General features: G+C 36.3%; 1 protein-coding gene across 1 annotated transcript in view; it reads right to left on the bottom strand.

The window, feature by feature from the left end:
* Positions 1 to 12,429, bottom strand: part of LOC149556962 (glycosyltransferase BC10-like) — a 125,586-nt gene that overhangs the window by 79,807 nt on the left and 33,350 nt on the right. The window contains exons 4-6 of the mRNA XM_089831606.1: positions 6,051 to 6,122; positions 5,715 to 5,796; positions 5,491 to 5,571 (exon numbers count right to left, since the gene is read on the bottom strand). Coding sequence (XP_089687732.1) covers positions 5,491 to 5,571; positions 5,715 to 5,796; positions 6,051 to 6,122 — 235 coding nt within the window. The remainder of the gene's footprint in view (positions 1 to 5,490; positions 5,572 to 5,714; positions 5,797 to 6,050; positions 6,123 to 12,429) is intronic.

The raw sequence follows: 12,429 nt of genomic DNA, 5'->3' as shown, positions 1-12,429 counted from the left end.
TTTGCAAAACTACAGCCAGATCGACTTAATGAAATCCGTCAACACACCTACTCAGATAACTCTTGCATTTTATCCCATTCATTTAATATCAAAATCTGGAGACCTGTTAAATTATCAATCCATTTGGGCAATCTTTCGAGACCTTTCAGTTTCTTTGAATCCAATTTCTTTAGGAAAGAATTTTGGATGCTGTCAATGGGCTTTGATTCTTCCAATTTTGCAGATTGTTGGGACTGTGCGGTAGCTTTCATCAAGTTCGTACACAGGTTCTCCTTGCTAAGCCAAACCTTTTTAATTTGATTGGGCTTCTGGTTCTCGCCTAAAACATTGAACCAAGACTGCATATCCTTAATTCTACTAGATTCACACATACTAAGTCCTTTTGCTCGGATAATATCATGAACAATCATATTGCCGTTGTCGGATGTTTTGAACAAAGCTGCCACAGAATCTCTTTCATACATTCTTACAAACTGCTCAATGCGGAACTCCTCATCAAGATCATTCACAGGGTATTGGTTTTTGTCCACTGAGTGCTTAAAGTGATCATTAAAGATGGTTGTCGCAAGGTGGGGAACGTAGGATTATTTTTGATGAAGTGATGCTTGGAAAGGTTTCGAATAGGAAGCAATGGTCAGGTACAATTGTTCTACCCTTAAGAACATTTGTTTCAACCTACCAAAGTCTATCTGATTCAATGTATCTGCAGTAACTCTAAAAGCAGTGCAAATCATCTAGCCGAGTAGTTGATGAGGTCTTAATGTTTCTAGATAGTGTAAGACCTTTTCTTCTTCTCGGTCAGGATCTAAAAGTGACTTTTGTCCTGCAACTGGTACTGCCTGAGCATCATTCCAAATCTCACGCCAATAGTTTCCAGATTCAAACATGCGATCTGAGAGTCTCCCATTAGGAGGCCAACTACTTTTGAAGCCCTTGGTCTCCTCAACTGTACATTCCAGATCTTTCATAGCTTCATCTAAAAAAAACTTCTACCCAGTCACCAGGAGAATGCCATCTTATAAAATCTTCAAATACTAATTCTGGATTTGCTACTTTAAAAGCTAAAATATCTAAAGCTAGAATCTCTTTCTCAAGCTGAGCATGCAAATTTTTTCCCAGCCAAAGTATTACTAAGAGCTTCAATTGCTTGATTAATCCTAATTGTGAATCAACATAAGCATATATTACTGCATTCTGATGAACTCATCCACCATTGATTTTCTTGAAAATGTGAATGATGACTTCAACTTCCTCCACATTATTACTCACTCCCAAGATATTCACGGAAACTTTAGTTGCAAAATTTCAGAGCTCCATCAAAAACAACAAATTTTCCTTTAGGTCTTGGAACAATTTCCCAAACATCATTTTTCATAATAGATTGGTATTTTGTCGTCATAGCTTCTTTCCAAGCTATATGTTTAATAGCATCTGAAGTATTGGTTGGTTCTGATTTAGACAAATCATTTATGTGTGTTGTATAACTAGAAAATCTTTCGGGTCTTTTGCTTTCTCTGATTGCTCCAGAAGGTGCAGCAAAGTCTTGTGCTTCCTCGACTGTTTTAATGGCCCAAAGTGATCTTTTCTTTGAATTTTGAGTTTCTCCAAGATTTAGGTTTTGAATTTCATCTTCAATTTTTTCCATGTTCTCCCTCTAAGACTCAAACTTAGTATTTCTTTCAGAACTAGGTAAAGGAGAGGGTTCTTCAAAACTTAGGGCTCTTTTGAATGCTGGATCTTCTTCAAAAATTACATCCCTACTAAGTTCAATATTTTTTTGTCCGGGTATGAAAATCCTATATGCTTTAGATGTTTCACTATACCCTACAAAAATACCTTTCCTCCCGGAGGGTTCTAACTTAGTTCTCTTTTCTTTTGGAACATGGATATATACAGGGCATCCAAAAATCCTAAAATGACTTATATTGGGTTCAACCTTGGTAAAGACTTCTTCAGGTGTTTTATCTCTAAGGTAGGAGTGAGGGCTTCTGTTTTGAATATAGACAGCAATACAAGAGGCTTCTGCCCAAAGAAAATATTCTAGATTCTAATCAAATATTATAGCTCTAGCAGCTTCTATAATTGTTCTATTCTTTCTTTCTGCTACCCCGTTTTGTTCTAGGTTATAGGGAATGGTATACTCCCTCTTAATTCCTATTTCTTTACAAAAAAATTTAAACAAATTTGAGGTGTATTCCCCTCCCTTATCAATTCTAAGATTTTTATTTTTATGTCCTAATAAATTCTCAGTTAATGTTTTAAATTTTTTAATCTCTTTAGGATTTCTTTTGATTCTTTGCATTTTAAGAAGTAAATCCAAGTTTTCCTAGAGAAGTCATCTATGAACAAAATATAGTACCAAAATCCTCCAAAAGAAGGAACAAACATAGGTCCACATAAATCTGAATGGATTAATTCCAAAACATTGTTGGTTTTTCTAGTGCTATCATGAAATGGACTTTTGGTGCTCTTACCCAGAGTACACCATTTGCATATGTTTGAGTGGTCTTTATTTAGTTTAGGTAAACCAGTAATCATCTTCTCCATAGTTGATAAGGTTTTGAAGTTTAGATGTCCTAACCTTCTATGCCATATTTAATTCATGTTTGTAGCTTCACGAATTAAGGCTTGAATAGGTCGACTAGGTTATGAATTTAATTCATACAAACATCCTTTTCTCTAACCAATTAATTTTGCTTTCTTAATTGAGGAGTTCTTTGCCCAAGATATTACTTTACTGTCCATGAATGCAACATTAAGTCCATCATCTTCAAGTGTTGTAACTGAGATTAGATTTCTTTTTAATCCTGGTATAAAAAGTAGTCCTTTGAGAAGAAGATAATTTCCTGAGTTTAGTTTCAAGGTGCAATTTCCAATTCCTTTAACAAAATGTGTTGAATTATCACTGATGGTGACTTCGCCATTAACTTTTTTTGATATAGAGTCTAGTGCTTCTTTGTATCTTGTAATATGTCTAGATGATCCACTATCAATCACCCATGCTTTATTTGAGACTTCATTTGATAGTGACAAATACAATACACAATTCTCGAGATCATAGTTATCTTCTTCCCTAGTAATATTTGTGCAGTTCACTTGTTGTTTAGAATTCTCAAGACAATTAGATCTGTAGTGTCCAAAATTTTCACATCTGAAGCACTTTATTTTGGGTAGATCTTTTTTAGATTTGTCATTCTTTTGATTTCCCCTTTTCTTCTTGAAATGCTTCTTCTTGCCTTTATTGGAGTTTGCATTAAGAACATGAAGTTCTTCATCTTCTATTTTCAATTTCCCTCCTTTCTTTAGTTTTTTAGATTCTTCTTGAAGACAATCTCCCTTAAGTCTATTGAAGTCGGGAAGTTTAACTCTGGCACTTACTCCTTGTGCGAAAGTTTCCCGTGCATTTGGTAATTCATCTATAGCCATCAGTGTTAGTTCCGTGTCACTAATGATGGTTCCTATACTTGAAAGTTCATTTCTTAGACTGGCAACCTTTAGGAAGTATGAATTCATCGATTCTCCCTTCTTTATTTGAATGTGATTTAGTTTCCTTTTTAGTGCGAGAACTCTAGTTGCGTTATTAACCTCATATGCATTTAGTAGCACATTCATCATAGCAAATGTTGTTTGATGTTTTGTTAGCATGGGTACGATATCATTTTTCACTCCATCTAATATGATCTGAATGGCTTTCCTATTTCCTTTAATCTAGAAGGATTTATAAGGTTCAACTGTAGGTTGTCTGGATGCTGATTCAAAACATTGTTTTACATCATTCTCTTCAGGAATCATCATGATTCTGAATTTTCAGGCATCAAAGTGTTCTTTCCCATCAAACCTGTCCTCGGGTCTGATTGTGTATGCCATTGAAGATAGGAGAATGATGCTAGATATATATAAGGTCTGATTACTTAATTTGCAGAGCCTAGGTTCAACTACCAAAGCTCTGATACCATGTAAATATTCTGCAAATTTTGCAACTAATAATCTGATATAAAAACTTCTATGTGCTGGAGATTGTCGTTATCAATTTCAGATTGAATATCGGTTTTTCTTTCAGAGATAATAGTTCTGCAATAATATGTATATCCTGCTGTAATTCGTATGAGGTAATGTATGCTAAAGAAGCAGACTTAGATTGTGTTGTGTGCTCTTTATCCACAAACATAACCTCCATAAATATGGCACCCAAGGGCATGTCCCTAGAAGGGACATGTCCCTCTCTAGGTCGGCCAGAATTGCCCTCTCAAAATCAGCACCCATTAGGAAATATAATAATTAGTAATTAAACTAACTATTTTGTTCATAGTTAAACTAAACAAGATCACCCTAAGGGGGACACCGATTATGCTTGAGAACTAAACAATTATATTTATAGGCCTTTCAAAGGCATCATATGCATTATCAGATCTTGTACGATCTGTTTCATCAGACCAGTGTGATTACAGAGTTACAGAATTAACAGGCATTCACTAGCAAAGCCAGCATATTAAAGCCAAATATGACATTACACGCAGCGACCCTACAAAAGCGAATCTCACTTCCTACATTGAACACATAACTCGCACTGGCTAAGTTGTCACTACAGTGGGTTACTGTTCATCGAAGTTGCCTTGAACTTGCACCTGGCCCCAACCTTTTAAAAAAGAATTTTCTTCAGATTGAACCTTGCACTAGATCCAAAAATTGCCATCTTTGCTTTAAACCACAATGCCATTTACAGAAATGACAAAATTGAAAGGATGCAGAAGGATTGTTAATATTAATATCTGATTGTTCAACTTGAGTTACTATTTATTGGAACTTTTAGGCCCTTCCTTATGCTGTTCAGACTTCACTAGCAAGCAAAAAGTGTCAAAAAACATATAGTTACCCATCCCTGCCAGAAAATACAGCAAGACACTGGCACACAATTAAATCAGATTTCCAAAGTGAAATGTCAAACCTGCATTCACAGTAAGGAAATCTGGAAACCTTGCATGCACCCAGAACGCTGAGTGTCAAGGAGTGGTTACAGCTCTGTAGATGTATGCAATCCAAGGGAAATTGAAATTTTCATAAGCAACTTATTGCCAGAAGCGAATGTTAAGACAAGATGAGCTCAAGGGGTAAATCATCAGGAGGCATGTTATATGCTTATAATGTCCAAGGGTCGAAGGTTGAACTGGGCAAACTACCACATCCAGCTCTGGGTATGGCATACCCCAATGGATGAATCTAGGTCTAAAACTTGGGTGAATCTAAGAGAAGAGATGCCCCTAGGTCGTGCATCTGCTGAAGAACACCTCACAGGGGGATTTATCAATTAGAGAAAAAATGCCAGAATTTAGTAGCTGGATAAGTACAAAACTTTAGCACATGCATATCCTGAAAAAAATGAAATGTGCAATGGATACCAAAGGCAGACCTAGAGTCCCATCACATGCTCAATATTGAATTTATTGTTTGCATTAACTCCTTCAGTACAATTCATTAAGATTTTGGTTCTACCTTACAAAGTCGTTGAAAGACTGGAAATATTGTATTATCTGCTGCCATAATCTCTGCATGCTTTCTTACAAGTGTGACCCACTGCAAATATCATGAAGGAAAAATTTTAAGTGTAAAATTCCATCTGTAACAAAAAAGAATTTTTGCATTTTGTTTATCATCTAGATCATACCTAAACATGGACATGAAAATTCTGCAACATAGCCACAAACAAGATCACTGACCTGAGATCCTTTCCGCCATTTGTCCTTTGGGATAGCTGGAGCCATTTTCGGATTGTAACGCTCTCCTTTTGGATCTAGGAAGCTATTAATTAGTCATTGTTAATATACTTCGTATACATACAATTTAAATAATACTATCTGAAACAAATTAGCCCGAATAATTGTACTTCCACTTTCAAGTGAAAATACAAAAAGAGATTTAAAGACCCTTGCTAATGTCAAACACTAAAAGCTGAAGATTCTTCTATGACCCAACAAATGTTTCATAGATAAATAACAGAAGAAACATATTGCACATCCATGCACGTTGTATAATGTGTCATCTCTGTTTCTCACCTGTCCACAAAACTCTTTGGAGATGACATTACATACGCATAAATATAGCTGAAGTTGTAGAGAGGTACACAACTGCAACAAAATTTGGAACCTTGGATTAGAAGAAATATATAAAAAGCAATTGCATCAATAAAGTGAAATTCCAGTCAACTTGTATAAACACAAAATTTCCTAATAATGTTAAATTTTAAAATCTGGAGGTATAAAAAATAATTATAACTTATGTCCTAACCACTTCAAACCCTGTGCTCTGCTGGATTCAGCGTTTTCAGTCACCTGTCTACGATTGAGGATATCTATTACCAAAAGAATATCCTATGCTTCCAACAAATATGCATTTTAGCCTTAGTATTTGAACCTTACTATTGTTAACCACATCACATTTTACTCTCATCCACATAGCATAGGTTTTAACTTTTAAGGTTGCATATTGTAGGTCTCCTTGTATCAGGGCACTACTACTTTTCAATTTTAGTAGCTCACAGTTGCATGCTCCAGCCTCTAATTCCAACAGTAAGCTAAAGTCACTTCCGAAAGGATAATATGGCTTAATCAGCAGCTAAAGCTATCCCAAACGTCTCCAGAAACAACATAGGAAAAAGAGGCTGATAAAAAAGAGTGGCCAGAATTTCTGTTGGGGGAGATTTAGGAATAGCAGATGCTTAAAGAAGGTAGGTAGTCAATGAGCAAATGAAATTTGTATAGTGCTTTGAATATTCAGTATTCTGCTTCTTCTTTTTTAAAAATATGTATTCCTAGTATACTAGAAGACAAGAAGGTGGTGGCCATTCAACAGTGTTTTGATACTTCACCAATAATGCTGATTATTTTCTTTAGTTTAGCAGCTTGTCTATCAGAAGGTTCTGTTGTTGCTCCAAGCCATACCCTGTCATCTAACCCCACAGAAAAAAGTTAGGCTAGCAAGCATGTGGGATACAAAATCAAGCTACAGATGGTTCTTGCCAACTGACACGAGTAGCAACTGTTCTGCATTCAAGCTCTGCTAGACTTAGGAGGGTGATTGTTTAAGGTTTTATACGACAATTAAAGAGAAAAGAAAATAATATGATCAGCTGACTTATCCATACCCTATAAACAAGAATAACCCACAATGCTGTCACTATAAGTATATACTCTCACACTCGCTTACCGGTCTTTTACACTAAGGATCTCTCAAACAACAAATTGAGACCAGGTACAATGCAACCAAAAATGCAAAACCAAATTAATGTGCTCAAATATAATGTCATTTATAGTTTCCTCCTACATGTGCAACTAAGCACAGATCTCTAAAGGTAGGCAGACAACCTGTAAAGTTATTGAATCTTTGGAATAGATGAATTTCTATGAGCATATGCAAACTAATTGAGACTTAATTTACAAAGATCAAAGGAATTGAAAGATTATAACTAACTGAACATTTGTCAAACAAAGTCAAGAACCCAAAGAATGAGGAAATGTGCTAATGCAAAAGTAATCAGGTGAACTAGAATCTAATTTTGGAAGCCAGCTAGTCTATCTGCAGATTCAGCCAAAATGAACTCGATATACATCAACTGAATTTAGATTTATTCTAGATCACAGATGATATACAATATTACTTCTGTATGTTTGGAAAAAGCACATATACAAAGAGCATTAAAGAACCCTGTCACTACTTGACACTAAGACAAATGAAAATCATAGAGAAAGTCAAACAAATGTGATATCACAAGAATTACAAAGTACACACTCCTAAAAATATTGAACCATAATTATTCCCCTGTAGGTGGTTTCCGCCAGCAAATCCTTCACTGAGACTCACACAAACATTTACAACACACCATTTTCTCCTACGTGTGATTGTTTACTTTCAGCCTGATTGTAAGACCTACAACACAACATTAACAAGAGTGAGGCTATTGTTAAGCAAGAAGGTAAGACCTACTTTCAGCCTGATTGTATTAAAAAGCTCTGGCGCTTTGTCCTGAGTGCAATTGTTTACTATATTACTTTGGATGGGAGATTTTCAAGGGTTTGTTTGCACCATTTTGTTTTACTGAATCATTTTAGCCATGGTATCAAGATCTCCATCCTGTTTTACCTTTATTCTTCCATGAATGCTAATATCAATGGGGTAAGGGAGAAAATTCTTACTAACCCTCCGCTCCATGATGGCTTAATGTTGCTCACTTATGAGTACATTAAAGTCCATTATGTGGCGAAATTTCCTGAAGTGAAAGGCATGGAGAATGTAGGGAAGGAAGTTTCGGAAGGGTCCCAAGGTCTCTCTGAAACAGAGGATAGTGAAGGGTTGCAATTGAAGGATGAGGAGGTGATGCCTAAAAGCAAGGGAAAGGGTAAGGGTTCTGCCCTCAAGACCCCTGTGAAAGCTTCTCTGAAGACCCCAAAAAAAATATAAGTCCTAGCAAGAAGCAAATTAAGAAAATAGTGGAGTTGAATGAGGATTTTTTTAAGGAAGATGATAATTTGGATATTCATATTGAGGTTGCTGGCTACAACAGAAAAAGAAATGGAAGGGGGTGGATAAGAAGAAGAGGATAGTGCCAGCACTGAAGCATGGTAGAACCCTTGTGTCCAAAAAACAGGCCAAAGTTGTTATCTCTTCTGAAGAGTACGAGGATGATGGAGATGAAATGGAGACTGACAATGATGAGGAGGGTACCAGCAAGATCACCAAGTCTTCAAGGAAGAAGCAAAACATGGAGAAAGGTAATGTAAAAGGCTGCAAGGGCTCGGACTCCCCACTGAATCTCATCAAGGACCAGTATGGGGATAACTGACCTCTTGAGGAACTGGTCCGAATGTTGTACATACTCAGGCTGCCTAGACTAAGGTTTTTGGCCGATGCCCCTGCCCCTTCTAAAGGTAAGAAACTGGCATGGAAAAACATGAGCATGAATACGGTGAGGCTGGGGATTGCTAGGGAGAAGATTGATCTTATGGTTGGCAAGGTGGAGCCAGGCAAAGTGGAGCTCCAAGAGCTCAAAGATCCCTCCATGATCATTCTTAGTGATTACAGCAAGGAGAATATGGACCTACTTAACAATGTAGGGAACAGTCTACTAGATAATTTTAGATCCATTTAGTGGTTGTATCACCAAGTGGACTTAAAGGATAGGACAGGATCTCTGACACTGCTGAGAGGGAGGACTACACTGTGGGCTCCTTGATTGACATGGCAGCTTTCTACAGGCGGGAGGCTAAGGTGCTGGAGTTGGACGATGAGGTCAATAGCATTGAGAGTACCCTCAAGAGGGTAGCTGATTAGAGCTACTAAATCCATAAAGTCTCCAATGAGCATGTTAAAATCCTTTACCAGCAAGTTGGAGGGAAGCCCTGGGGAGAAGACCACTGTTACTGTCACTGAGGATCAAGGTGTTGCTACAGATAGCAAGGAAGGGACTAGGAGGAGGACCAGAGACAGCACAAGGAAAATGGAAGCGGGTGCCTCCTCGAATATCAGTCAGATTAAGGAAGCTGAAGAGAAGATGGACCAGCTGGAGGAGCAGGCAGCGGAGCTGATAAAGAAAATGGGATAAGTCCCATATGAGTTCTCTCACTTCTAGTTTTTTACTGTTTTTTGTTTAGTGGTGGGTGTGCTGTCCTTTTGTAGCTGGCCTTTGTTCAGTCACTGGCTTTGTTCTTTTTTGCTATGTTTTGTGTAATGGGCTTAATGTTATATTTTTGAACTAAATGTGCAATCTGTTTTCCTAATCAAAAACATTTACAACACACTTTCCCAATTCTGAAATACCTCACTTTATCATCCAAAAATACTGTGTAAGCTTCCTTGTACACAAACCCAGCCAAAAGATATGGTATTCACTTTTCCAACATTGCAGATGCTTCATGTCCAGGAGAATAAAATTTGTTGTATATGCCATTCTATCTGTCTTAGAATAACAAAACACATATGCTTTCCATCTCCCAAAAGGTAAATAAGAAAAATTATAACATCCCTATGCAAATACTAGGCTCCCAAACGATAAAGATTTTAGATTTGCTGCATAAAGTTCCAAAGTTCATTTTGGCAAATGCAAAATAATGTTAAACATAGGTGAATAATATATTACAATCTCCACCTAAGCCTTAGATCCTAATGTCTTCCCTAGCACATAAGAAATAGATGTACTCAATCCCCCAAAAGCATATAATAATTCCATAACTGCATTAGTCCCAAATTCCCAATAAGAACTTTAATTGGGTAGCCACCGTCCTAGAAGTGCTATTTGCAATAGTTTCTTCTAACAATATTAGGCAAAATGGTGGTTTTAAAGTGTTTTTCTGTTCTTTTATCTATATAAATTGAGGGTTTTTGAGAAGCTGATCTTGGTCTCTAGATAACAAAAGGGATAATTCTGTTACCCAGAATCGGGTTGGAAGGCACTCAGATTGTTATTGTACTTGGTCATGTAAAAAACTTTTGCAAGAAGACGTTGGCTGATTAGAATTCCAACCAAGGAGGCCCTCAGAAGAAGGCTCATGTCCAAGAACATTCTGAAGAGGAGTTGTGGCCAAAAGACCTACAGATTATGTCAAGTCTTATGCAGGATAGTGAGTAGAATGAACATTAAGGGAGGATCAATGTAATGTTATATTTTTTAGCATAAAGGTCATGTAACTTTCCTTTTAGTCAGTCAATTATTTTTTAGTAACTTTTTGTTCTTTTAAGTTGTCTAGTTTGCTTAGTACCTTTCTATTCTGTCTTTAGTTCTCAATCATTTCCATTATGGAAAACTCTTGTAATTGCTCATTTATGGAGTATTACTCTCCTTTGTTTAATTTTAAATATCCCAATCAATTATCATTTCATACTCCACATGGAACACAAACAAAAGCATTCAGACTGAAGAGGTTTCCAGGCACAAACTTACCAAACATCCACAATACACCGTTCATATCTGAAGTTTTAAAGATGAAGGAAACGAATGTCAATGATAAATTCTAGTCACATACATTCTCAGAAAAACATGTTATCTCAGCATAACACAATTTATGGAATCACTCAACATGAGAGACTTGCAAGAATCACAACTAGCTTTCATCAAGGACTCTCTCAAAGTGATGATGTCATGGAATCTCTCAATATGACAAGCCTGCAAGGCTCTTACATCACGAACTCTCTCAATTGATGCTATGTTGGAATCTCTCATCATGACAAACTTGCAAGGCTCACAACCAACTTACATTGCGGACTCTCTAAACGTGAAGCTGTCATGGAATCTCTCAACATAACATCTAACTCCCATCACGGAATCTCTCAACGTGATGACATCATGGGCTCTCTCTAAGTGATGTTTACTATGATTTCTCTCATAAGTGAAAGAGTTTTCCTGGATTTCCTTACAACTTCATTAATTTCACATGAATAATAACTCATAATCAACAAAAAAAATATCACCACAATAAGATAGTTGATGTATAATGACTGAGATTCTCTCTCAGCAGAGACTCCCTCTCAGCAAGAACAACTTTGATTGCCACTCTAAGATAGTTGATGTAACCTCCCTCTAAGGTTGAAAATCTCCCTTTGACTCACAAGCTCCCTCTGAATCTCATATCTGAATGCAAATATGCATCAACGCTTCAGTAAGCAACATCCTCATACAGTGTTGCATAACCTCTCATCATCTCATTAGGTCTTGCAACCAAATAACTCATTAAAATCAAATAGAGATCAATGCTCTACCCTATTTCCAATGATATAAGAATTCAAGATTAATATTCAAAAATAGGATACTTAACTCCTATAGTCTTCAAAAGATAAACTGAACCAAGAAAAAATATGTCAGCAGTTACAAGATATTTGATCAAGAATGGTGTTGTGTCTTCCTTCCTTCCAACTTAATTAACGCAATTTACTGACAACCCAAGCAATGAAATACAGACTTGCTCCCTCTATGTATATCTGATTTGAGATTTCCTTCAATATTCTATAATAAATTACAATCTATGCACACAACCAATCGAAAGTCTTTGAATGTTCAGAAGTAATGGAACAACCATCAGAAAGCTTTGAATACTTTGACTTAGCAATATTGATAACACCCAAATAAATGACTCTAAACAATAGGAAGACTAATTTCTTCATACAACAGAACTTTCTTCATTCTGCAACACCGTCAAAATTATCTCAATTAATTTCAATTTCTGATTTCACTTTATATCAACAGACTGATATACGATGATCTCACATTAAAATTTAAATATTTAAAAAAAAACTCAATATCAGAAAAGTCCAACTGTTTTTCTTGAGTATAAATGCAATCAAAGTATCATCAAAAAATCATACGCCTAGGAAAGATCATAAAACAACAGTTCTGTTCTATCTGAAAAAATATAATCATGGGCCACATATCTGAAGAGTAATCAAAAA

Source organism: Cupressus sempervirens, chromosome 5 (genome assembly GCF_028749045.1).
Source record: "Cupressus sempervirens isolate cs-2001-9-10 chromosome 5, ASM2874904v1, whole genome shotgun sequence".
In the NCBI taxonomy this organism is placed as follows: domain Eukaryota; kingdom Viridiplantae; phylum Streptophyta; class Pinopsida; order Cupressales; family Cupressaceae; genus Cupressus; species Cupressus sempervirens.
This window is presented reverse-complemented; position numbering and strand designations above follow the sequence as displayed.